The sequence below is a fragment of the Carassius carassius genome, chromosome 29 (genome assembly GCF_963082965.1).
Source record: "Carassius carassius chromosome 29, fCarCar2.1, whole genome shotgun sequence".
NCBI classification, from domain to species: Eukaryota; Metazoa; Chordata; class Actinopteri; order Cypriniformes; family Cyprinidae; genus Carassius; species Carassius carassius.
In genome coordinates this window covers 3,014,318-3,041,542 of record NC_081783.1, presented here as the reverse complement: position 1 = coordinate 3,041,542, position 27,225 = coordinate 3,014,318, and the positions used below count along the sequence as shown (strand labels likewise).

At 39.7% G+C, this 27,225-nt stretch overlaps 1 protein-coding gene across 1 annotated transcript in view; it reads left to right on the top strand.

The window, feature by feature from the left end:
* The window catches only part of LOC132109303 (slit homolog 3 protein-like), a 167,224-nt gene that overhangs the window by 85,079 nt on the left and 54,920 nt on the right, over window positions 1–27,225 (top strand). The window contains exons 5-7 of the mRNA XM_059515313.1: window positions 11,863–11,934; window positions 19,246–19,317; window positions 27,216–27,223. Coding sequence (XP_059371296.1) covers window positions 11,863–11,934; window positions 19,246–19,317; window positions 27,216–27,223 — 152 coding nt within the window. The remainder of the gene's footprint in view (window positions 1–11,862; window positions 11,935–19,245; window positions 19,318–27,215; window positions 27,224–27,225) is intronic.

Genomic DNA, 27,225 nt, shown 5'->3' with positions numbered 1-27,225 from the left:
TGTCCTGCTGTGAATCAAATGAGAGTTCTTCCAGTGGTGCACGGTCATTTCGGGTTGGTTCTTTTATGAAATGCCTGTGTCTTATAATGGCCCGTGGCGTCTCACATGGGCAGCCCGTGCTAAAGACACCAGGTGGGCAGCAATCTGCTCACCCCTGCTGGCTTCTTGTTTTTAGTGGCCAATAGTGAACAGAGTGCTGGGTCTTTGTTTATTGGCAAATTGGTGGGAAAATGAGAGGGAACGCTTTATGCTCATCCTCCACTGCCAGGGCAAATGAAGCATAGACAGTTGAGCAACAGAATGTAAATACTGTATAAAACTACAGCGCCCTTTGAACTGCAGCATCTGCATGCTCATCCGTCTCTTTAGTTGATTTCATGGCAGTTTGGTCGCTTCCCATGCAGAACATTCTATTTAGAAAATAGTTTTCTTTTGTTTGTTACATACTAACAATTTTCTTTTGCTATAGGGAAGCACATATATCACTACCATATTGGTTATTGACGTACAGCATGGTTGATTTTCTAGTAATTATTTTTACTTCTAATCAGAATTGATCAATATTGGGCATTTAATCATTCATGCTTGTTTTCTCTCTTGACCTTTGCCATCTTCTTCTGAAAGTTAATATATAAAAATGCTAACAATTTAATAACACAGTTAAATGTAATCTTTAGCAAATCTCAAAATAAATATCTATTTTCAAACTGTGCGCTCTAATGTTGTGCTAAGCGTTTAGAAATGCATTCTAATTTTAGTGTTACACAACATAGTATTGAATTCTACTGTCCAGTATTGTCACACTTGATTTTAACATCAAATTCTCAGTATTAACTGTGATTTTTGCCTCAAACTCCTAATGTGCTCCTTATAAATCATTAATAAGGTAGTTGTTACGTTTAGTAGAATTAAAGGATCTAAAATATAGTCATGCAGAATAAGGTATTAATGTTTGGTTTATAAGTACTAATAAACAGTCAATATGCTACTAATATGCATGCTTATAAGCAACTAGTAAGAATTGGTCCCTAAAGTGTCACATCATTTATTTATTGGTTATTTACCATAACATGAAAATAATTATCGACCTATTAGTATCAGACATTATTTTAATGATTGCATCAGTATTTTTTCCCATCTGCAGCAGCCAGTGCTGCATATCCTGGTTTTTCCCAGCTTCTGTAGTTAGGAAAACAGTCCCAGTGTCTCTCCCTGCAGATACTTACTGCCACAGTCTGGCTGAACCTTCAGTGTGTTAATGTGGTCACGTCTAAGCTTGTGGATAAAGGTGGAGGCTTCCAAGGCACCATACAGCCTCCTACATCTCTCCTTCAGAGATTAATTTATTGATTGGTTAGTTTAATGGTGGAGAGAAGCCTGGGGGCTCCATCTTGTGGTCAGGGATGCATCTGCATCTTTTGTTCTCTTCCCCCCCCCCTTTCTCTGTCTATATCACTAGCCTTCATCCATGTTCTCTGTCTTTTATTGTTCTCACACACATTCTTATGTTACCGTAAATGAGCCGCAGAGTAATAATTTACAGATATATTCAATGATACTCAGACATCAAGACAATGTAATTATGATTTGTAAAACTAAACCTTTAAGAAAGAAGAATACTGGAAATGGTTTCACATTAAGCATGTTAATTAAGCACGTAAGTCATGATCTGGTTCTTTTCACCCACTTTGGTGATTATTCATATACGGAAACATTTGTTTATTTATGCTTATCTGCTGGGTGGCCATTGTTGGAAAGCAGTACACTATTCTTTAACATGTTAAAAGAAACTTGTGCTGATTGGGGCCCCATGGGGCCCCGGCTTCATGTTCTAACCTCCAAGTTGTTCTCTCTTCCTCTGTTCCTCTCTATGGATGCAATTACACTTTTCTCAGGTTGGGTTACATGTTAATTAGTGTGCTATGTTGACCTTCTTAGACTCGTATGTTGAGTAATTACAGAGCATGAAAACCTATTTTGACAATGTTGCTCCGCTTTTTCCCTCACAGATCTGTGTCCAGATTTCTGTGAAACATGGAGGTTTTTGCATGGCGCCCACGGTCTCATGCTTGCCCTCATAACCTCTCAGAAATATTCCACCCTTTTCCACTTCCACGGTTCCCATTATTAGATTTAGAATAAAACCTCCTGGGCCCAGTAGACTTAACAGCCCCCATTTATACAACATAATCATTCAGTCCAGCCTGCAGCTACAATTGGCCAGGCACATGATTTGTGATGTTGTGTTACTGCGTATGCGTATTCTGTGCATTTCTCTAATTGAATACTGCTGAATGTCATCCCTCTGTATATATTGATGCAGCCCTCAGTATGTCACAGGTGTGCGGTCACGCCTCATGATCGAACGCTCCATGCCCACCAATCAGCTGTAGGAATTACACTGCAACGAGGTCTTGCATTCATCATCGGTCTTTGCAGACAATGCGGAGGATGGCAGGTTGAGCTTGGCCAGATATGGCCGACTAAACCAGTTTTGCCTCAAATTCAATTAGCTGGACATTAGCCCTTTACCCGCTCTAACTGGATTACTCTCATTTTAAAGAGCTCAGGCTTATTAGCTTGCCGAAAGCCAGCAGCCACCCCTGCTATCTGTTCGCCTTCCGACCTAACGCATTCAGGAAAGCTGACAAGCAAATCTGATCTGATTCCTTTGTTTCGAGGTTACTTGAGGTGGGGGGGGGGGGTTGAGCTTAAGGATTAGAGTGTGGATTTTTGTTTGTTGTCCTGTGTAATTCTTGTTGTCTTTATAGAATAATGGCTTGCTTGATTTATACTTTAGTTCTAAGCATTTTTACCTGAATGGATGAACAGACAGATGGAGATTTGGATGGATAGATGGATGGATGGATGAACAGGCAGATATGCGAAAAGATGGATGGATGGAGGGATAGATGAAAAGAGAGATGGATGGAGAGTAGGACTAGATGAGTGGATGGGTGAAAACAGACAGAATGATGAAAACACCGATAGAATAGAGAAATAGAACATAATAGAGTGATACAGATCATTAGCAGGGTGGATGGATGAAGTGATGATGATAGAGCGATACATAGATGGAGAAATAGACAGGTAAATGGCAGGATGGATGGACTGATGGATAGATGAAGAGAGAGATTATAGTTAGATGGGTGAGTGGACGGATGAACTGGATGAACAGATGGAGGATGGATGATGAATAGATGGTAGCAATGAGAGATGGATGAATACATGAACACAATAAAGAGATAGACAGTTCTATAGCAGGATGGATAGATCAATGGATGATGGATAGAGAAATAGATGGAGAAATAGACAAGTAAATGGATGGAGGGGTGGATGGATGATGGATATTGTATGGAGAGAATATGGATGAAAAGATCAATAGAAAGATAGACAGATAGATGTCAGGATGGATGGATGCAGGGAGGGATAAAATGGTGGATGATTGGATGGATGGAAGATGGAGAGATAGATGGGTAGATGAATAGATGGATGAACAGATGAATGATAGATGGATGTATCAAGAGATAGACGAGTAGATAAATTAATGGATGGATGAAGAGATAGACGAGTAGATACATGGATGGATGGATGGATGGATGGATAGATAGATGAGTAGGTAAATGGATGGATGGATGGATGGATGGATGGATGAATGAATGAAGAGATAGACGAGTAGATAAATGGATACACAGATGGATGGATGATGGAGAGATAGATGGGTAGATAAATAGATGGATGAACAGATGGACAATGATGGCTGAATGAAGAGATAGACCAGATGGATGGATGGAGGATGGATAAAGAGATAGACAGGTAGAAAAATGATAGATAGACTGATAGATAGATAGATAGACAGATAGATAGATAGATAGATAGATAGATAGATAGATAGATAGATAGATAGATAGATAGATAGATAGATAGATAGATAGATAGATAGATAGATTCCTTCTGTATTATTATTATATAATTTATATCCTTTGATCGTGCAAGATGTGATGTAGGTTGTTTTGGAAACACACACACACACACACTCTGAGCACCCACACATGTCTCTTCTTCTCAAAGACAGTGGTGTATTGTTGTTTGGTAATTACACTGTCTCTCTTCATCCTTCCACCCCCAGAGTCACCTACATTTCGCCACTGAAGGTGCTGCATCAGTGTGTAATGTGTTCTGTGCTCTCCTGTATTTATAAAGACACAAACACATAAAATCCTTTCTCTCGATGCTCTTTACTGCCACCAATTCACCTGCACTGCTGGCTCTGGACTTAATTGGTCAGCATGGCTCCTGGTCTCCGTGGCAGCTGTGACCTGCCGCAAGATGGATGGAAACTACTGCCACATAACCCCCAGAACCACACCCACCCCCAGCCAATCTCCCAGGTTTATTTATGAGTGCCAGGAGACCCCTCTCCGTGGACAGAGCGCGTCTCAGCTGTTGCCTCCAACCCACTCATTTTAAAAGCTCTTAAATCCTATTGTCTGATTAGCAGCCTCATCCTTTCTTCAACATCTCCCCTCGTTTCGGACTGCTTTGCTCTCAAGTTTGTGAGGACCAGGAAAAGGTCATTGCATGTCTTTCTGTGTCCCAAAGCCATCCCATCTCGAAATCAGACATGCACTCTCCTCGTCTCTTATAACTGATGTTTTATTGCAACTATAAATGATCCTAAAAGCTTTGTCGTACGTCTCGGTCCCGTTCCAAGGCAAGACGATGCAGAAGAAAGAAAATTAAACCAAATGGCACATGAAGAATAAAAGTGAATTAACCAATAACAAATCACCCACTGCGGCCAGCCTCTCCACTTTTTTTCTTCACAAACTCATCTAAATTTGTTCGACATCTTTTGGGCTGGGAGCCAAAAAGGCTTTTAGAGCCATAAAGTGTATGGATCAGAATAAATCACATTAAGCTATCCAATTTAATTAAAGCATTGACAAAACATAATAGATACTAACGCGGGGGGGGGGCACCTTTTCTATTTATAATATCCATACACAGACTCTTTTTTTGGAGGCAGCAGAGGAATGTAGAAGCTTTAGCAGAAAGCTTTAGACACCCAAGGGAGCATTTGAGCTCATTTACTTTGATTTAGAAGCTGCCTTCACCTCCCTCCATAGTGACTTCGACCCTCACCTCCTCCCTTGCCATCAGAATGAAAAAAAAGCAAGTAAGGACGGCCTAATGAAGTGAGCGCTGTACCGGTTTAGCTTGCGTCAGCTCTTGGGATGATCAATAGTGAAATATTTTTATTCATAAAGCGCTGAGTTAATTAAATCAAGGAGTCTTTGGGCTACATGTAAGACACTAAGCAAGGGCAGTTAAACGACTGCAGCAGAATACAAAGCTGAGACTGCCAGACGCTGATCAGTGAACAAAGACTCTGCATCTATCCTTCTGTCTTTCTCTTTCATTTCATTTCCATACCCACTTCCTTTAGTGGCATCCTGGTGTTCACTAACTTTTTAAAGAGTCTAAAGAGACTGCGATGGGTTTCAGATCAGTCAGTCTTACTCTGTGTTTAACTGTCTTGTTGGTGCACATCAAGACGTTTATGAAAAATCGTAATATAGACAATTATTTCAACTATTTGTAGATGCTATTTATTCCACCTTATACAACTTACATTAAAATACTTTGATGATCCTATCTTATTTATTTTATTTAATAATATAACTTACATGTACAGTATATTGAGTGTTATGCCAAGTACTTTTTTTTTTCATGTTTTACGCAATGTAAACTACTCTTCAAAAGTTTTGTGTCAGTAAGATTAATAGGTAATACTTTTGTAATATGGTTCCATTAGTTACTGTTAGTTAACTACTTTAGTTAACATAAACTAATCAAGAACAATCCTTCTACATCATTTCTTAATCTTAGTTCATGTAAATTTCACCATTTACTAATGCATTATTCAAATCAAAATTTGTGCTTGTTAACATTAGTTAATGCACTGGGATTAGCATGAACTAACTGAATAACTGTATTTTCATTAAATAACATTAACTATTGAAACCTTATTCTAAAGTGTTACCGATTTTTATTACTTTTATTCATCAAGGATGCATTTAATTGATCAAAAGTGACAGTAAATACATTTATAATGTTATAAAAGATTGTTGATTGATTGTTGATTGAAAGATGTTGTTCTTTTAATCTTTCTATGCATCAAAGAATCCTGAAAATAACAAAAAATATTAAGCAGCACAACTGTTTCGACAATGATAGTAATAACTGGATCTTGAGCATCAAATTAACTTAAATTTATATCGCAAGACTACATCAGTCATATTGTGATGGTTTTAAAGTGAATCATAATATCATATTGTAGATTTCTAACACAGACCTTTTAAATCTGATTGCATTATTATTATTATTTTATTTATGCTTCCGTTATTTGGTTTTGACGACTGTTAAAATAAAATGATAAAATAGAACAGACCTATGATCAACATATTTTCTGATTACTTAACAGTTAAAGCCTTAATTATAATAATTTTTATAGGTTAATTATGCAGTCCTGATTCAGACAAGAATGCATTATTTGATTTAACTGGCAGGTGTGTATAAACCTTTTTTATTTTGGTTTGCCTTTATCATCTAATACATGCAGCTCTCCAGGTGAAACCTCCATCTAAAGATCAGCTCTGTAACCGAAAGATCCGGCATATTTTCACGTTTGCAGCCAGAGAGTGATTCGTTGCTGGTTCTGTGCCACCTGCCAGAACGTAATATTTCAGCAGAGAAACCGCAATCATAAGTTCTAATAACTGAAGGGATGCAGAGGATCTACTGGCTGGTGATTCACGCAGAATGACACGGGAGAGAGATAGAGCGAGCGGCCTGGACCCAATGGAAAGCTCCTATTCTCAGTGTAATTAAGAGCTACTGTCATCCTTAAGGCCAATTACACTATACAGTCCTTCAGTGCCAGAAATCCATAGTGTTTTAATTTCCCTCCATTTTTAAAAGTTGCCATAAAGCGGAGCGCAGACTCCAGCCATCAGCGAGAGAGAGATAGAGAGGGCCGCCCATCACGGCCATAACTGGTGAAGAGTGAAATATGATGCTGCAACGGGGTCACTATTTATTATGCACATTTCTATATATCTTTATCAAATAAGTGTTATGTCAATTAACGTTCCGGTGGAAAAAGGCAGAGGAAGGGGGAAGAATGCATGCTTTACAGTAGTTGCAGCTCATCATGTGAAAGTGCCGATTGAATGGATATGGACTTGAAGACATCTCGGGTCTCTTAAAACAAAATGCTTATGGAGCGCCCCAGGGGGTCTGCTGCTTTCTCTGTTTTCTGACTTTGTCTTTAATGAAAGAAATCAGAAATCAGCTCAGGGAGTCACAGTTATGCTTAGACATGTTCGTCCCATCTATGCGCGATCGTACCAGTGCGTCCGGGGTCGATCTGTCGGCACTGGCAAGCCTTAACAGAAGCGTATAGGAACCCACTGACAGGCATCAGGGCCTCTGCGAGAATCTCAGACTCTAGATTCAGTTTGGCATGCAGATAACAGTCCTGCCAAGAGCAAGAGTGAATGCAAGACAGTGCTTGATAGATACTGAGAGAGGCACGGGCACGGTGGGAGACGTATCAACGGTCCAGTCACCCAGCTGGGCTGCGGTTTGTGCTCGATAGGCTAGATGGAAGGAGACAGATGTCTGTTTTGACTTATTTTTAAATATATGAAAGAAATAAGGAAGGAATAGCTCATGTGCTCGGATCCGTGCATCACGAGGCTTATTGAAATTAGACTTGTGTGATATACTGTATCAACAAGCAGTCCAATCCAGCCGGGGATAAGATTTCTCAGAGGGCTGAGTAAGCCCAAACATAGTACTCTGTAATTTATAGAGGTTTCAAGAAGGGGAAGAAATGGCATGTTTGATTTTAGAAAAGATTAACATTAACAAAGTGGTGTGAAACACAATTTACTCGACCTCCTCAGGGAAAACCAGTCCTCGCCGACAGTGGATCTCATGTGTGAGAAGGAGATTTGTGCATAAAATCTTAGTGCAAATGCATGTCATGTTGTCACATTTTTCACATTTTTACTTATTGCAAACACTTCCGTTCAAATGTTGAAGTAATTCAACTTTTATTCAGCAAGGACAAACTGAATTGATCAATAGTAAAAGTAACAACATTTAGAATGTCAAGAGAGAATTGAATTTCAAATGAATGCCCTTCTTGTGAACCTTCTATTCATCGATGAATCCTGAAAAAAGTATCATGGTTTCCAAAAAAAAACAAACAAAAAAATAAAAACAATAAAAACATTAAGCAACATTGAAAATAAGAAATAAGAAATGTTTCTATTAAATCATCATATTAGAATAATTTCAGAAGGATCATGTGACACTGGCTGGTGAAAATTCAGTTTTGCATCACTACATTCTCAAATATATTATTTTATATTGTTCTAATTGTATTTAATGAGAAATAAAATGTAGCAAAACTATATTTAAATCATACTGTATGCAAACTTTTGATCTATAATAGTATAATATATAGTGTTAATCACAATTAATTGTTTGACAGCTATAACATGTAATATAATATAATATAATATCATATCATATCATATCATATCATATCATATCATATCATATCATATCATACATAATCTGAAACTAATTAAATAACTGAGTTAACTATTTAAAATTCTTATTTGTTATTTATTTCATAAAATATACTTAATTCAATAGAGTCTTTGTCTCTTGTGTTTTTGAGAATGGTACATTTTGCCTTACTCTTGCTGTGGGTGCTGTTGCTGTTGATGCAGAAAACTGTGCATATGCACCTGAGAAGATGCACCTTGTGTGTGTGTGTGTGTGTGTGTGTGTGTGTGTGTGTGTGTGTGTGTGTGTGTGTGTGTGTGTGTGTGTGTGTGTGTGTGTGTGTGTGTGTGTGTGTGTGTGTGTGTGTGTGTGTGTGTGTGTGTGTGTGAGTCATTGCTGAATGAGACTCGGACTCAGGCATCTTGCCTTATTTGAGTTACTGCAAAGTGATGTTTAAGTTTCTGCTTCTTCTTTAGACAATCACTCCTTTCCTTTGTGGTTTAAACAGAGCGAGAAAACAACAAAAGTGAAGCAAATGACCATCTTGTAAAACCGCAGCATTACATTTTTCAGTGGAGAGATAAGAGTGACAGTCGTAAAGCATGATAAGAAAGAGAATTGACCGACATTCCCTCAATGCATTTTACTGCGTTTGTAAGGCAGCTGTGTATTGATATTCCTCAAACATTCTGCTTAGGACCTTACATATGATGCTGTTTGAATGGACGGACTCTGCTTAGGATTTGTTCTTAACCACTAACTCCACGTAGTAAATGTCTGCAATTAATTCAGCCAACCCCACTTTCGAATGAAACTCCTTAAGCAATTGTTAAAGATTCACGTCTGAAAATCTCCCATTGATTTATATTGACAAAATATTGCGCTTTTGAAATGTGACAGGTGTGCATATTGAACTACTAGAGGTTTTCGCTTCCTTGCATATGTTTAACTGTTTATCGTTGATCTTTGTGTGCCTTCGATCAGAAACAAGATGTTTGTTGAGTGGCATAACAGCAGCATTTCACGAAGTATATAGTGTTTCACATTGTCTGACCTTTGTGTGTGTGAGAGTCTGTGCGTGTGTGTAAGGATACAGTAGATCCTCCTTGCAGCTCGACTCTTATATCCTTGCGTGTTGCTGAGCGTTTATCTGTAATATGTTTTGGCGTTGCCAGGTTGTCTGGACATGGGAGCCGTAATGGAATCAAAGGGAGATTTATGGCAGGCATCCTGACAGTCAGAGAGAACAGGGCCAAAGCCAAATGAAATTAATGAAATTTGCAAGCAGATTGCTAGAGGAGGGTGACCGATGCAGCTCTCGTCCTTTAACAAACACTGTTTGGTGTATGTCTGCTATGAATCTGTATTAACCTTAAAGCATTCATTTCAGCATCTGTTAAGATGCCAAATTTGATGCTAATGATAGCAGTGCATACCAGGATTGATTTAATTTCATTATTGCAGTAAAAGTTAGTTTATTCCTTCAAAATGACTAAAAAAAAACAATATATATATATATGTAATGTATGTATGTAGATATGTTTCTTTAAAAAGATATATTCCTGTTTGCCAACAGTTTTTGCCCTGTGTTTTAAAGATTGTTTGGAGAGAGCTTGTATTCATTCTGAAGTCACACAGTTTGTTTCATTATCCATGTGTAATTAATATATCGTCAAAGCGGATGAAATATGTACATTGCTTCTTCTTTCCTGCCAGTATAATTCTCACATCTTATAAACTTCTATTGTCTCTTTATAGTTTCAAGTAATTCCTCATTCGAAATCATCTCATTCAACCCAAATCCCAAGGGACTGTTTTTTTTCTTTCTTCTTCTTCTTCTTCTGGCATGGAGTTTCTCTCTGTCGCTCCTCGGCGAGAGCACCACTGAGACTTATTGTGTTTCATAAGTGCCGTTATTTGGCTGGGACAATTTGCCTTTTTGTAGAAATAATGAAAAAGGTTCCACTGAGTAAACAAAGCAATAAAACATTTATTAGCAGTGGAAGTGCTGTAAAGCACTATGCTGCGCTCGCAGCTCGCCGAGGTCGTACGAGGCTGGTGCTTCCCCATTCATGAAGAATTAAAAAGCCAAAGTGAAGAGAAGTTGCCTCTATGCTCCACACTATCTCTGTTTCACGTTTAAACCATCAGAGAGATAGGGCTGATATACATTCGCTCTTGTCCAGCGTGATGATGGTATAAAGCAGCCCTATTTTTCCACTCTGTGACATATGATCATAGGATGTTATGAGTTTTACTCGCAGTATGTTTGCCCTCCTGCATAGTTCAACTTGAAGGATACACAAAGGAAACACAATGTTCACATCAAGTCAGCCAAGAGTGCTGTAAAGAAAAAAAAGCAATGCAGGATTGTGGAACATGTCAAAACCATCAGGAACATTTCGATGAAATAGCCTCTTATAGCAAAAATAACATAGTTATTAAGATTTTTGCCATAATAAAACTTGATTGGTTCGAGGAGGGAAAAGAAACACACGTATCCAGTTCTAGCGGGGGGCTGAAGGAGGGGAGAGTCCAATAACTATAGTTTTTAATGCTCCTAAGAGGAAATTGCTGGCAGTCCTGTGCTTGATACATCATTACGTCCCACGCATGAGCTCTGGCTGGATTCCTCGCCGCAGTTGAATCCATGCCTGATTGTTTATCAGTGAAATTGGTTGTAGCAAGGTCAGGTGGGTTAACCCACGTGGTGGTCTGTTCGTGTTATGTGTAGCAGGCATGACTCCAAAGCAGACGCTTTGATTAGCTGGGCTGATATTCCATATCTCATTTGTTTCCTTCTTGGCCCGTAATTGCACTCTGGTTTTCAAATTATGTTTTGCCAGCGTGAGTCTACAAACAAACAAGCTTAATAAAGTTAAGCACAACCATTGTGACATGTCAAAAATCATTTGGCTCATTAAAAATGCCAGGCATTCATTTTGATGCAGAGACGCTTTTGTCTGTTTTCTTTCTCGGGTTACTCAAAGTGCATATGATTGCTTCATTTTCTCCAGGATTGTGGGACGTACAGCTATAAGACCTTTCATTACAAAGTACTGCTTTAGAAATGTTTTTCATTAGACGCACACACAGACCGAGTGATAAAAGGCCAGGCGAATAAAGGAGGATGTGACATTTATGGTCAGTAGAACAATTTGGTCTCAGACTTCAAAGTTCCAGCGAACCATCCATCTTCCTCAAGACGCGAAATGTGAAATGGCTTCAAACAAATCCTAATATCTCTCTCTTTCTCATCTCTCTCTCTCTCTCCAGGGACCTGAGCGAGAATCAGATTCAGGCTGTTCCTCGTAAGGCTTTCCGAGGGATCACCGCCGTCAAGAACCTGTAAGTGTTCCTCCCTCGTCTCTTCACTGGCATTGTTAGATTCGTTTGCATGAGGCCAAAAAAGCCATCGGTAAACTGTACTTTCCCCTGAAGTAGCGAGGCATCGTGCGGTACTCCGTCAATCCACAAACGAGGCCATCGTCCACTGCATTTAACGAGTCTTGAGTCTTATTTCAAAGACAGATAACTGAAATGAAAGATAATAATCTTTCTGGCTGGAAGAAGAAAATGTTCAAAAGCAATGTGCTAGGTGGCCTACATGTATGCCCCTCGAATCATTTGTCATAACAGTTAATAAGCTTAGCGCTGATGAAAATTCAATTAATCAGTATGGTTCAATAAGATGGATATCTTCAGGATATTGCCAGTGAGTAATGTTCCACAGCCATTTGCAATTACAGTAATGGCTTCTGATAAATCTCTGTAACAGTTTCAGAAGCCAGTCTCACTACTGTGGAGTATGGCAGAAGGGCTTGTTAATAGTGAATTTTAATGAATAAATATGCATTAGCAAGGCCCTAATATGCCTGCGACAGTAAACATGGCCTTCAAAGAGGGCTGGATGATTTCAGCAATTAAATCTGCCCTCTAATAAATGAAGGACACTAAGTTGAGGTCATCATTAATGGAGCGCTTTGTTTGCAGTCAGAGATCGGTTATGGTATGTGGCCGTAGCGTTCGTGTGTATTCCCAGGCTCGTGTGTGTGTGTGTGTGTGTGAAGTTCTGGGCAGTTTCGTTGCAGGATATGATACCGGCTTCAGTACAAAGAACGTTTTCAGATGAAGTCTTTCCCACCGTGGGTTGAGAACTGCGGGTCACGCCATGCTAGATATCTCTGAGAGGTATGGAAAATAGTTGGCTATTGTTTGAAGACATAGTCATGCTTTTCAGCCAAAAAGAAAGAAGAGGAAAGGGAAAAGTGTGAAGAGGTGGGAGAGTTTGAAAGCCCAACTGTTTATAGCAGTAATGAGTGCTAAGCAAGTAGTCATTTAACAGATATTTTAATCCCAAGCAGTTTAAAGAATATGTACTGTACAATCGGATTTAACAGCACAATGGTGGTAGCTCATGAGATTGAACGCTCAACCATTAACTTACAAGCCTACTGTACCTCCGCCACTGAGCAACACCTCATCTGTATCATTTACAGTGTATTCAGGGCAGGGTGGTCTTTTGGTTTGACTGTATTTTAGAATGACGCATGTGCATGAATGTTGACGAACACCCGCCCTGTTAAGATTAAGTTACTGTAACCCCTGACCCCTGTCAAATGAGTTCCAGCCTGCAGGAGTGTCATCATTCATCTGCACTGGTCAAGGTCTCTCTGCAAACACGTAACGTGTTATGTAGAACAGCAATGCATATGCAGCAATGTGTGTTGTCAGATGACCTGATGGTAGTACGCTGATTGAAAAATTTACACTGTAATATTCATGCAATATGATATTTTAAAATTAATTTATTTTTATATATATATTTACATTTTTATATTTTAAAAAACTTTATTCATTGGTTTGTTTTGTATTCGTTATTATTTAGTTGTTCAGTTTTTACTTTAAATAAATCAGAATGTCACAGTGGCAACTCAGCACTCATTATTATAATATTTTTTTTTACCAAAACACTATATACTATACACACTATCCAATTAAATTTTAATGTCTAAATTTACTTGTAGCATGTAAGATGACACATTTTAATTTTGTTATTGTTTTGTTTGGAGTGCTATTTTACATTAACTTGGACAAAATTTAATGGAATTTAATTTTTTTTTTTTGTTTTTTTTTTTTTTTTGCCATTTATTGCTATCGGCCATAATGTTGAATGATAATGTTTGTCTGGATATTTATTGAAAATTGAAAATGTTTTAGTTTGGTTCATGATACAGTACTGTATACAAAGTATATACAAAGTAAATTTAGCACATTATTAATGCATTACTTTCAAATGTAACACTCCCAAACAGTTGCAAGCTTTAAATCCCTTACACACATACAGCGTTTTTGTTCAGCATTTTTTCCCCTGACGTTCTCACAGTGAAGTCTGTGATGTTCGGCGGTGTTTGAGCACTCATCACATCACTGTCATGTGCACCGTCACACTCTGATGGATGAATGATAGGTACAGGTAGGCAACACTCAGGGCTTTTTAGAGAAAAAAGGGCTAACGAGGATTGAGGGAGAAGGATGGATTTGTACGTCAGCAGCGCTGCCTGTTTCTCTCCCACTGACCTGCCTCTGCACCGCGTGGCAAGGTGACTCTTGATTTAATTGCTGAAATCATCTAGCCATCGTTTTTTAACAGGAAGGAGTAGAATAAAGTACAGGCAGCGTTCCAGGAATGAATTGATTTTCTCATATGCTTTTCTACCTAAATGTCCTCTGTTTGAAAATGGCTGTGCACACTTAAAGGGCATGTTGAATCTATGTCTCTTATATCATCCTCGCATCTCCAGAGTTTTACAGGCTACTGCATGCTGGAGCCAACATCTGCTTTCAGCCAGCATCCTCCACCCTTTATAGAGGGGCCATCTGGATAATATGGTCAAGATGGTTCCTCCAGCTAACGAGAGTCAATGTTACACCCTATTAAACTAGACACAATATCTCTGTCTGCGTTTATGGCTTTAGCTGTGCCTTCCTACTGTTCACCAAACATTCTACGTCAGCCATGTTAACCTCAAGAAGCATCGAGTATGGGTGATGTTGTAGATTTCATCATGTGCACTGCAAGTCCGAAAGCATGCCTGATGAGCTCTTTATCAACATGGCATGCTTGTGTCAGCAGGGTATGGGTCACATCAGAACAGGTGCTGTACGAGCAGTGGATTTATGGGCTTACACATATTCGTTCTGTTGACATTTGTTATTCACGGTGGATGGAGAGGCAGAATGGTGTCGGCACATGCAGAGCACACAATACTACATCACCTGAAGCCTAGGCGTAATTAAGAGAGCAATGTGTCCTGTGTGGTTACCCAGCATCAGATACGTGGACACTTTGGTTTTTGTCCCCTTATGGGAGGCTCTTATCTGGGTGCTAATAAAAGCCTTTCCACTTCATGCTCCTGTACCCAGAATGTCACTCTGACTGAGCGTGGGTTTGAGTTATGGCCGAGAGGACGAGGTGTGGTAGCTGTCTGCTTTACAAGCTTCTGTACCCTGCAGATGGGACTCTGCAGACGACAGATCTCTGCTTTTGATGTGCACTGCTGGTGTTGAAACACACACCTCACACTCCGGTGCAAGATGGTCTGTGAATGGCACTGATGCCAAGATTTCCAGCTCTGGGAAACACTTTCTCAGGACACCCATCCACACTGAGACTGCTCTTCTGATCAATTGGGACTATATACTAGACAGAATGAGACAATATGAGAACAGGCAAAAAAGAAACAATGAGACAGGACAAAATGAGATAATGAGGACAGATGGATTGAGAATATACAGTATGAGACAGTATGAGACCAGGCTAAATGAAACAAAAAACTAAACATATGAGACAAGAGGAAATTAAACAATATGAGACCAGATGAAATTAGACAATATGAGAGAAGACACAATGAGATAACGGGATAACGGGTGGTGTTAGCGCAGTGGATAAGACACACGTCTTTGGTGTGAGAGACCCGGGTTCGAATCCACTGTGAGACACCAATGTGTCCCTGAGCAAGACACTTAACCCCTAGTTGCTCCAGAGGCGTGTGACCTCTGACATATATAGCAATTGTAAGTCGCTTTGGATAAAAGCGTCAGCTAAATGGATAAATGTCAAAATGTCAAAATAACGAGGTCAGATGAATTGAGATAATATGAGACAATGTGAGACCAGATTAAAATAAATTATATGAGACCAGATAAAAATGAGACAATATGAGAACAGACAAAATGAGATCATGAGGACAGATGAGTTGAGAAAATAGGAGACACAAGCAAATGAGACAATATGAGACCAGACGAAAAAGAGACAATGAGATAAAACAAAATGAGAGCAGATGAATTGAAAAAATGGGACAATATGAGTCCAGACCAAATGAAATGATACAAGACTAGATGAAATGAAATATGAGACCAGAGGAAATTGGACAATATGAGACCAGATGATTCAATATCAGACGAGACAAAATGAGATAATGAGGCCAGGTGAATTTAGATAATATGAGACAAGATGAACTGAGACAATAAGACAAGACTGGGAAAGAAAAAACAAGATGAGCCTAGAAGAGAGGAAGAAAAAGGAAAAGATGCAAAAATATATATATATATATATATATACAGTATATATATATATATATATATATATATATATATATATATATATAAGAGAAGAGAAGTGACAAGATGAAAAGATAGAATAAAATGAAGACAAAATGGGACTGAAAGAAGAGGACGGGAGATATGAAAATAACTGAGACAAGGATAGTAGATTAGAAGAGACTAAAATGATTACATTAGGTGAGAAGAAATGACAAGAAAAGAATAGATTCAGGGAGATGAAGCAAAAAATGAAGAGAGAAAGAGAAAAGAGACTAAATTATGAGATGAGGAGCAAGAGATGAGAGATAAAACTAGAAAAGATTACTTATGATAAGATGAAGTGATAAAGCAAGCAGAAAAGAGAAGAGACAAACATGAGATGGAGACAATCCTAGAGGAGAAGATACAAAGTGAGATGAGAGAAGAGATGAGAAACTACCAGAGACAAAATGAGATGAGAAGAAGTGAGACAAGGCAGGAAGAGAAGAAATGAGATGAGACACAACGTGAGATGAGACTTGGAAGAGAAGTGACGAAAAGAGACAAGACTGAATGAGATGAGTTGAATCAAATTGAAACAAAACCAGAAAAGACACGAAGATGCGAGGCACCAGTGGTGTGATACAGACACAAATCCTCAAACCACACTTGATTTGGCAGCCATTAAAGGCCACATATTGTATGTGTGTTATGACTATAGACCGAGTATGAGATTCATATTTAGCAGCTCTGATAAAGCATCATTCTGGCTGTACTGACGGTCAGTTTTGAGTCATTTACTGTGTTAGCTATCGAGCGTGAATGAAATACGGCCATGTGGCTGCTGGTTAGCATCAACGACTCTGACAGATTAATAGTCTAGTAAAGGGAAGGAAGCCCCATATCTGTTTCTTTCTCTCGTTTACTCCAGATGGGACACTGGCAGGACGGGAGCTCTAAAGTGCCAATACGGCTTATGACTGAGATGATTAAAGGCCAATGTAATTAGAGCAGGAAAATTAAAACTGGGACTTTCATTACCCACCACTACCATGTCCCACCTCTCCAAACAATCACCAAACACGCAGATATTACCACACACCACACGCTCACATATGTACATTCAAGACAGCTATTTGCCCTTGACTATTCTCAGTATTACAATTGTTAAAAGTCTCTTGCGCATGATCACAATTGCATCCTCTTGAGATCAACTTCATGTGTTCAAATACAGACAGCTCTAAAATCTGATTGGATGAGTTACATTTGAATTTTTCAAATATAATGTGCCCAAGTTACCACAAAGTTACCACAAAAACCACAATGTAACACAGTCACATGCTGTTTGGCAAATTAAATACATTACTTGTTGTGGAATTTTCTATATTGAGATTATTGTTAACTGTAATAATTAACTATTGATGAAATAGATTTTGGAGCAGGTTTGGTTTGGAGGCAGATGTTGTAGAAAATCTACAAGGATTCAGTTTATGTATAGAAAAATGCATTGCTGTAGCTCAATGTCAGGGTAATGGCTTCAGATCGCAAGGAATGCATGGACTGATTGAATGCAATGTTAGTTGCTTTGGATAAATGCATCTGCCAAATGCTTAAATGTAAATGTAAAAATGATAGTTCAAGGCACTTCTTGTGATATGAATTCTAAAAAGCCATTCTTTTAAAACATTTATATCGAAATATGTGCTTTGTGAAATAAAAAGACTGTGTCCCATGAATTTTTAGTGTAGCCTAAACAAATGAGCCGATACTTTTAATGAATTGTTCAATTAAATCAGTTTGTCAAATCCTTTACTGAATTGAATTGATTAAAGTGGTTAATGAATCAACATCTGACTCTTAATGAACTGTCATTTTCAGTGATGTCCAGATATCAAAAAGAAGCAAGTTTTGTCTTAGTATCAGTGTGTGTAAACAAAAACACACTTGCTACAGTTTTTGTAACAAATGGATATACGTTGGTAGATATCATTTACAGTTTATAATTGTCGTTGCCATTTTATAAAAGCACTGGCTTATTGTTCAATTCTCAAGGGAAGCATTTCTTTAAAGTCTTCTTTTTTTTTAGGATGAAAAATATCCATCGTAAAAGACAAACATTTTACTTTTGCTCATGAAGGTTATTTAATTTTCACAGTGATGGTAATGCATCTGCAGTGGATGGCTGCCATATAGTCTGTCCCATCAGCAATTATGGAGACAGATGCATGTCTTTTAGAAAGAAGGGATGGAGTGAAAGACACGCCAGAGAAGCTCCGTTCTTCTTTATTATCCATCTCCAAAGACGCGAAGGCACCGTGTCTGTCACGGGTCAGATGTCACCGCAGCTCTGTTTGCTGAACAAATGACTTAAGGAAAGTGCTTAGATTCCTTGTTCTTTATTCAAGCCTCTTTTAAATCCATCTCAAAGAGGGAGGGGTAGATAGAGAGAAGGAGGGGTGGATGGCAAAGTCTGCAAATTAAAGTAGAAGCAAAAAGGAAGAAGTGCCCCTCACGTCTGCTCGTCCAGCATCGTGACCCCAGCTGATTTACGAACCCCTTCCTTTAATGAAATTGTTTCTGTGACAGAGCCGGTAAAAGCTTGTAATGGATTGGCTGCTCTAATGTAATTAAATTACTCAATTTTTGACTTAAAAAAAAAGAGAAGAAGATGGGGGTGGCTGAGTGTGCTGGGTGGGGGTGTGGTGGGGAGATAATGCAATTAATATTTACAGAGAACTGACAGACGGGGTGGGCTGTGCACTATAGCCAGCCTCCTGTTCTCTCTCTATCTCTCTCTCTCTTACCTCTCTTTGCCCCCACACTCACCAGTGTGGCTAGAGAGAAAGAGAGGACGAGATAGGAGGAGGTTATACCCAGACAGGCCACTTTTAGCCAGCTGGTCCTTTATCCTGACTGCGGTGAGGAGAGGAGAGTAGATATGAGTGTGTGTGTGTGTTTTAGTGTGTCTACCTCCCTCCCGCAGCCCCCACCTCTCCTCCTCCTCCTCCCTCTCTCCCCTCAGCCCCCACCCGCTCGTCTGCAGACCTGCCGCTGACTTCTGTCTCTCATCTGCAGGCAACTGGACAGCAACCACATCAGCTGCATCGAAGATGGAGCCTTCCGAGCCCTGCGCGATTTGGAGATACTGTGAGTCCCCCTCCCGCCTCCTCTGCGGGGTTCTCTCCTCTCTCTTCACCTCTGCTGTCCCTTCCTCTAACTCTGTCTGTGTGTTTCTTGATTGCTTTTGAAGGACAAACTGTGTTGCGTTATGGACCTGTGGCGCATAGCCCGATGTCACCCTGTCCGGTCCGACACCGTGCCGTTTAGCATGCAATCGGCCATGCAACATGTAAAGTTGCTCGTTTGTCATCCTGTGCTGCATTGTTGCTGCTTGAAAAAGTGTCCTGACTTTTCTGGGGTGCACCTTAAAGTTAAAAGCACAGCGTTTTTTGATTAGAACATCTTTAGATTTGCACTTCCTACTTTAAAATCAGGTGTTAGATGCTTAGATCTCTGTTCTGCTGCCTGCTGGGAAGACTTCTTTTTTGGTTTAGTCACACGTTTCATAGTAAACGCTTTGATAGCAGAGAAGAGATTTGATTTGTTTGTAAGTGAGTTAATTTTGGGTATCCCCTGGATTGTCCCGGAGAGGATGAGAGGCTGGAAGCAGGATATACGGAGGGTGGGGGGGGGGTTAACCGCCGCATCTCCATCAAGCCAATTGGCAGGGCACTAAGTGCCAAACTCATCCTCCAAATGAGCGCCGCTCACTAGGGACCCGGAGCCAAGCCACCCCCTCTATTAATTCTTGGCTCCAGAGGACACAACAGCACAGCGTTACATCACTGTTAGGCAGGTTCTCCAGCAGTGTTAGCTAGAAATGAAGGTAGAATCAAAGAAGGAAAGATATGAATATATTCTGTGTCCTGTCCTCTCCTCATGACCAGAGCATAAAATGACCTTATAAAACGGGAGCTCGGGAGCAGGAAAGTGTTAGTAAGTCGGAAATCAATTTTCATTAATAATACAGAACCTCCCTAGATTCTGCCAAAGACTGTAGGGACCCTGGCGAGCCAAGGAGAGCAGCGGCACATGACTACACATCACTTTCCTGCTTATTGCGCCATCTCTCCACCCCTCTGGAGAGGCTGCAACACACAGGTCTGCAAATGACACTGTATCATGGCTAAATAACCCCATGCGCTATAATACAATCTAAAATCCATATTCTCCAGTAGCAGATTCAACATACGGCTGAACATTAAGGCTGTGCTACAGAGCCAGCTTGCGAGAATATGAAACCTCTAGGTAACTGATGGCAAAATTAAGGTTAAGGTGTTTGCCGCAGCTGTGAGTCTCAGTGTGAGTATACTGTAATGTCTTATAACGGATCTTTCTGAATGGCACCAAAGCAGATGGAGATCCATCTCTTGTATCGCCAAAGAACCTAGTGACTTAGTCTGATGTCATAATGGTGAAAGCAGGAGTAGTGGAGTTTTAAGGGTTCATTTATGCTTTTAGAAATGTCCAGGAATTGTTGATTGTAGACGTCATTGACACATTCAACCACATTCGTTTTTGTGTTTAAAACATGGGAATTCAGAGCAAACGTGTATGCTTTTTTTTTTTTTTCAAAGTAGATCAGTGTAATTTGACATCTAGAGTTATAAGTAAAAGAACGAATGTTTAACGTTTTAAAAATGTGATGTTAATGTGTGTTTTTAGCAGTTCAGAGCACACTTGAGGTGTAATTTAGGGGTCGTATTAAATGCATTGTTTGAGTGCCTTGTGTTAAACTCCAGAGGTCAACTGAATCTTTTAATGATCATTATAAGGCCTAATAAAATTGATGGTGCATTGCGACATAATTGAGAGATTTGAGCATCCTTTCCCATCATTCACTTTTTTAGTTTTCGTGATCACTGTAAAATTTTGGTGATCCCCACAAAAAGCGACTAACAAAATTCCAAAGCGGGGAGCTATTTAAACACTTGCATCGGGTTTAGAGATGGTGATCAGAGTGGAGATTAAACAGAGCGGTTCGTGGCTAACCCTCCTCCACAACTAAATGACTGCTGGTGATTTAACGCCTGCCAAACTACACAGAATTAATGATCGGCCCTTTCTGCTGATGAATTGTAATTTATATTTAACATAACTGTGCTAATGACTGAACTAATGACTTCAAAGCTATCTTGGACATTTTCTCACATAGGACGTGACTTGCATCCCAATGAGCTGAAGGAAGTGTGGTAGGCAGCAAATTGATATGTTCTCCATTTGCAGAGCACCCAAACCTGCCTAACAAGGAGCACCCCTTGATTATTTTTCATTTAATACTTAGTTACTGCTTGTGCTTCCTCTCATTTTTTATTCTGACAGCAAATCAGGCCCTATTGTCTTTCCATTCTAACTTAAAATGTAGATGGACTGCGTGGAACTGTGTATTATAAGGTGTCCACCTTATCTTTATTATATTCATGAACTATGAACATTGGTAGCGCTTCTCATTTTTAATTTCATATATAATATAAATGAGATTCCATGTGGTGTAAGAATAACTGAATATTTTTCATGGGTATTTGCCTGAAACAAAATTTTCATGCATACAATATACAGAACTTTTTTTTTTTTTTTTTTTTGGTTGAGCGGTTTTAAAAAAAAATGTAGTAAATATGATTCCTTAACAATTTAATAAAGGTAAAATGAAAAATCGCAGTTTGAAAATAATAAATAAAGTGGATGTTTGGAAGGCATGGTCTAAGCATTTAAAAAACTGTACATTTTTAACCTTCCTTATAGTAAGGAGAACAAAAAAATTAAAACTATACTTCAAAATATGTATATTCAGCATGAGTTTGGCCAGTTATTCATAAAAAAATTCATAAAGCCAAAGAAAGAATGTCCAACTGATCAAGTATTCAAGCGGATTTATTTTTCAGTAGGGTTTTAGTAAGCACATTTCGTTCTGATGTATGAGAACACAATGAAGAGACAATGAGGAATTCTCACACAATTCAAATTTTGCTAAGCGCAATATATGTGCACTTGCTGTTTAAACACCTGGGTCTTTTGTGGAATCACTCACAAATGTTATTATCATCCTTTAGGGCTAATTTATAAAAAAATGTGGTTTAAATGTGAGAAGGGAATTTATAGTATTGTGAGAGAGCATTTTGGAAATTCCCCATATACCCCACTCAGCTTTGTCTATACACAGCACTCTCGCAAGCGCTGGAGCCTCTGCATATTTTATAACCACTTTTGCACAGAAAATTCTGGCTCTGAATCAAATGTCAAATCATGTGAATTTTTTTGCCCCGCTGTGTCATTTTTTTATGAGCCGGAGAGTGCCGAGACATTTCCGTACATCTCCTGAAGGTGACTTTCCCTCCCACCATGCATTGATAAGAAGGCCCAAATTTTCACATTACCATCACATTTTTTTCAACAGCTTGGCAAAGACCTCTCTGGTCGTACTAAAGTGAATTTAGCATGATATCATGGGGGCGTACCCCAAAGGGACGTCTTTGCGGTTTACCAGGCCTTGTCAATATGCACCATTATATACTACACCCTCTTCTCATTTTGAATCCATAGATGTACTCGCTTAATGAGGTTTTCAAATGTTCATTTAAAGGGACTCACTTGTAGTGCTATAGCATGCCACCAAATACCAACCAGGGTAAATGTGAGTATTTGCAATATGTTGTCAGATTAGACGCTGATTGTGTAAGAGAGCGTGAGGAGGTGGACTATTAATCCTGGTTACAAAATGCCATGCTGTCAGAACTTGGGAAAATGCTGAATGGAAGAAGCGATCACATTTCTGTGGTTACGTAGACGTCCTGGGATTGTATTGGGGGGCATTTGATCGAAACCTAAATGTATTACGAATGAAATACCACATATTATAGATGGAAGGTTTGAGAAATATAATTTTCTTATGGTTTGGCAGTTTTCTACCTTCATAATGTAATTTTCTCAAGGCAAGACCTTTTGAATGTTCCTCTTGGCAACGATAACCCCGAGCTTCGTTCATTTTCGGCCCCTGCCACCCCATATTCTAATCATTTCTAACCCCTGTGCTCTCCTAAAAAACATTAGCTCTTTTCAGATTTAACAATTGTCTTCTAGACTGATAGCTAGGTGCTGGCGGTCCCTCTTTGGGAACTCGAGAGCACAGATTCCCTTGAATCAGATATTCCATGCATCTTTAATTTCTAACATGGGTTGGCCTCCCTCTGGACAAATCAGTCTTACTTCTGCAAGGCCTGATTGAAAGGTTGTCTTTAGTCAATTGATGAGTCTTTATGTGACAGACAACAGGCAGGCGGAGGGAGAAAGGGCAAGCTGATGGCTAAATGAGAGGATGGATTAGGGGAGTGTATGGGGAGAGAGCTGTCATTAGCTCACAGACAGCACTTTCAAGCACAGGAAATTGCCTTGCCACCAGACATGGCCCCATTGCGTTATCTTCATGTGGTCTACGCCAAAGCTTGGGGAAACTGGGAGGGGGCCGGCTGGAAATTGTGCGTTTCAGCAGTAGGACCCTTGCACACAATTAATCATTCGCTCCTGGATGGCCAAAGAGAGGAGGGAGGCCGACGGAACAGCTTAGATTCAATCTGCCCTCATTTGCGCTATAATGGCCTAATCAATGGCGGTGGACGCGTGTCTGTTTTCACTATAGTACCTGTTCTCTTCGCCTCTCCCCCGTCCTCTGCACCATGAAGGGATGGAGAGCTGTTTTTCTCTTTTCAGAGGAGTCAAATGGTAGGTTTATGCAGCCATAAAGCTTCTAATTTTTTAGTTACAGATACTAAGCACTAGTGTTTCTTTTTTTTTATTAAGCCCACACTTGGACACAAACCACATGGATGGAATTATGCACGGCAGATCGTGTTATTTCTGTGTTTATCCTCACTGGGTTTATTTGAATTAGCGGAATAACATCTGATTGCGGCTTTGTGCTGTAGCTGAACTAAGCAAAACAATGGCAAAGATTTCCATCCTGCTCACATGAATTCCATCACACTGCAACAAGTGGAGTCTCATAATGAAATTGCTCTCCATCTGGAGGCACTTTACTCATTTGTTTTGACTTGAGGGCCCAATGCAGAGATGCCCTGTAAATGGTTGCTCGGATGGACGCTTGCATTGCAAACTCACTATTGTGCTGTAGTAGCGATAATAGTTTCCCATGGAACCATGACAACATCACAGACGTGTTGGCTCACTCGAGTTTGCAAGAAAGTAAGTGAATGGTCATATGTAGACAAGGTTGTGTATATTCCCTACTTTCTAAAGGTAGGCCCTCTGCAAATGCACTTGATTTTACACCATATAAAATAGACAAAGGATTGAGGAGACAAAAAGTTGAGCAGAAAACCCTCAACCTTTACATTTTTATAAATGAACGCAATTCTTTTTACCAAAGAGATTTAGAATAAGGGTCAGTTACCAGGACATTTCTACACTCAAAGGAAGAGTATTGACTTTCCTCAAGCCTGTCATGTCAAATAACACGTCTTTGCCTCATGATTTCTCAGTTGTGCAAGTGAATGGCCCTAAGTCAGATGAGGGAGCACTTCAGTTATTTCCCTTCAGCCCCCTGCATCCACCAAAACAACCTCACCCTTATTTCAAAATGTCCTGGCTCTGAAAACCCAGCCATCTTTTTGGAGTGAAGTATCCAGAGACCCTCTCAAAGGCCCTCTAATGAGGGACTGAAGAAACCCTAAGAGCACTCAAGACCCCACTATCAAGCTTTTTGCGACTGTGGGAAAGCTTTCTTGACATAGCCGAGAAAAAAAAAGGGAAGTGAAAAGAAAACGTGCCCCTCTGAGACGGTCTAAAGACTAAGCATTGTGAGCAATTAACAGCTGCCCGCTTTTATTGACGCCTGCATCAATATAACTTTAAATAAAATCATAAAGTTTTACAGTCGCAGTATTTGTATTTAGTATGTCAGGATCCGACATTGATTTCATTTAGTTTTGGCTTGGATGCACTTTCTCAGGAGACACGGTCCTTCCCTGCAGCAGTTGATTTTGCTTAAGACATTTTTGATTTATGGTCAACTACAAGGCGACACAGGCGGAATGACTTAATATTGCTGGCGAGGAAGACAAAGGAATTTTAAAGACTCAAGGTGATGTTCAGTTATCACAAGTGGCTTTAGCAAGAGCTGCTCATGCTGCGCTGTTATTTGCTGAGATCACAGGCTGCAGCAGTGGGTGGCCCTCTGCAGTGCGGAGGGCTAGATAAAGGGAAGACTGACAGTCTTGCATAAGAAAGGGTTTCTCCAATGGGCTCTTCTTTAAGACCCTTGGTCCGGTACTCAATGTTTCTTGTAGCAAAGCTTAACTCATGCCAGAGAAGTCCATATTAGCAGGTGCAGTCTGACACCAAAGGTCATCACTCTTGGCATGTACATGTCTGGTTTAAGCCGACTTAAAGTAACTGCGATGCCCTGTCCAGTTGCAGCTTTTTCAAAGTATGACTGCATGAGATTTATTTTTACTCAGAGTTTCTAATCCTGGAAACCGGATGGCTGAAATATGAATGAGCCAGAGAGCACTACCACAGCAAGCACAAGCTGTTCATCACAGTGGATCCTGTTCTCTCTTTAGCAATCCTTCTTCAGTTCTCAGTCCTGTTTTCTTCTTCTCTTAGATTACCTAACTTTGGAGGATGCTCCCAAGGTTTCATGGATGGGAGATAGTCTTTCCTGAGCAAAGTGCAATTTCCCTTGGTGATGGTTTGGTATTACAGGCTTTTACCAGGACTTTTTTCCCTCCAGCTTGCCCAGAGCTTCTTCTATTTACATCTCAATAGAGTGGTAGAGAACAGCAATGAAAGCTCTGAGCCGCAGTGGCCTTGACAAGAGGATCACTTTCTGGTGCGGATATGGTCAACTCCTCGCGAACGAGGGTGATTCCTTTACCTTGTGTGTGATTTGTGTGGAATTTTCTGTGTGTCTATGTGTAGAATAACAATAATTTTCCATTACATTTACTGTAGTTAGTTTTCTTCTTTCCCTCACTCATAATAAAGTGTTCCACCACAGATCCGAGCCAAAATCAATATTCGGATATCATTTAAAGTCCCGCAAGAATGTTATATTTTAGAGAGATTAGTTTCCCTCTGATTTGTGCAGTTTTATAGTACCAAGAATTGTACTCGGGTTGGGAAATTTCCATTGGTCAGTATTGTAAATCTGATCGCTCCAATAGTGTAAATAGCTTGTTTGTGTTGAGACTAAATTACCTGGACTTAAAAAAAAGCAAGAGCTGCAGCTGGTCTGATCAGTCAGTGGGCTCTGGGATTAATACCAAAATCAATGGGACTCTTTGTCTTCCTGTAACTTAAAAAGTAGAGCGTGACACACGGTCATGGGTTCAGTTCCCAAAAAAGTGTATAACCTGAATGCAATCTAATTCATTATCTTCCAAATCTATGAATGTAAATCATGGATGCACTGTACTCAAGAAGAACTGTTGCAGGTTTCATTAGAAGGAACACTCCCACCCAAACCAAGCTGTAAACTGAATTGGCGAAGTCAGAGAGATCAGCAGTTTTCCCTCACCAAGCAGGAACTATTAAAATCTTAAATTGAGAAATTCCAGACCCTCTTCCAAGAGGTGGTGGTACAGGAGGCTGTGTGTTCTACATGTGTGTGATAGGTTTGGAGTATATGGGGTGGGATGGATTGATAACAAGATTAGGTCAGCTAAGTAGTGCTAATCAGGACATGAAGCAGAGAGCTCTGCCATCCACAATTACAAGTGTGCACATCATCGATGATATCTTTCTTTTGCAGACCTTAACACACACCCAGTGACTACTTCTTATTTCAAAAATTACTCAATTACTACAATTACCTTTTTATTTTTTACTCTAAGGAAGCAGGTTTTCATGTGTATATTGTTCAGTGAATTCAGCAAAACACTTGTCTGCTCATTATTGTAAAATGTTATCTGGATTTACTAGCTGTCTGTTTACTAAGTTCTAATATTTGCTCTCTCTTCTTTTATTTCTAGCACTCTCAAC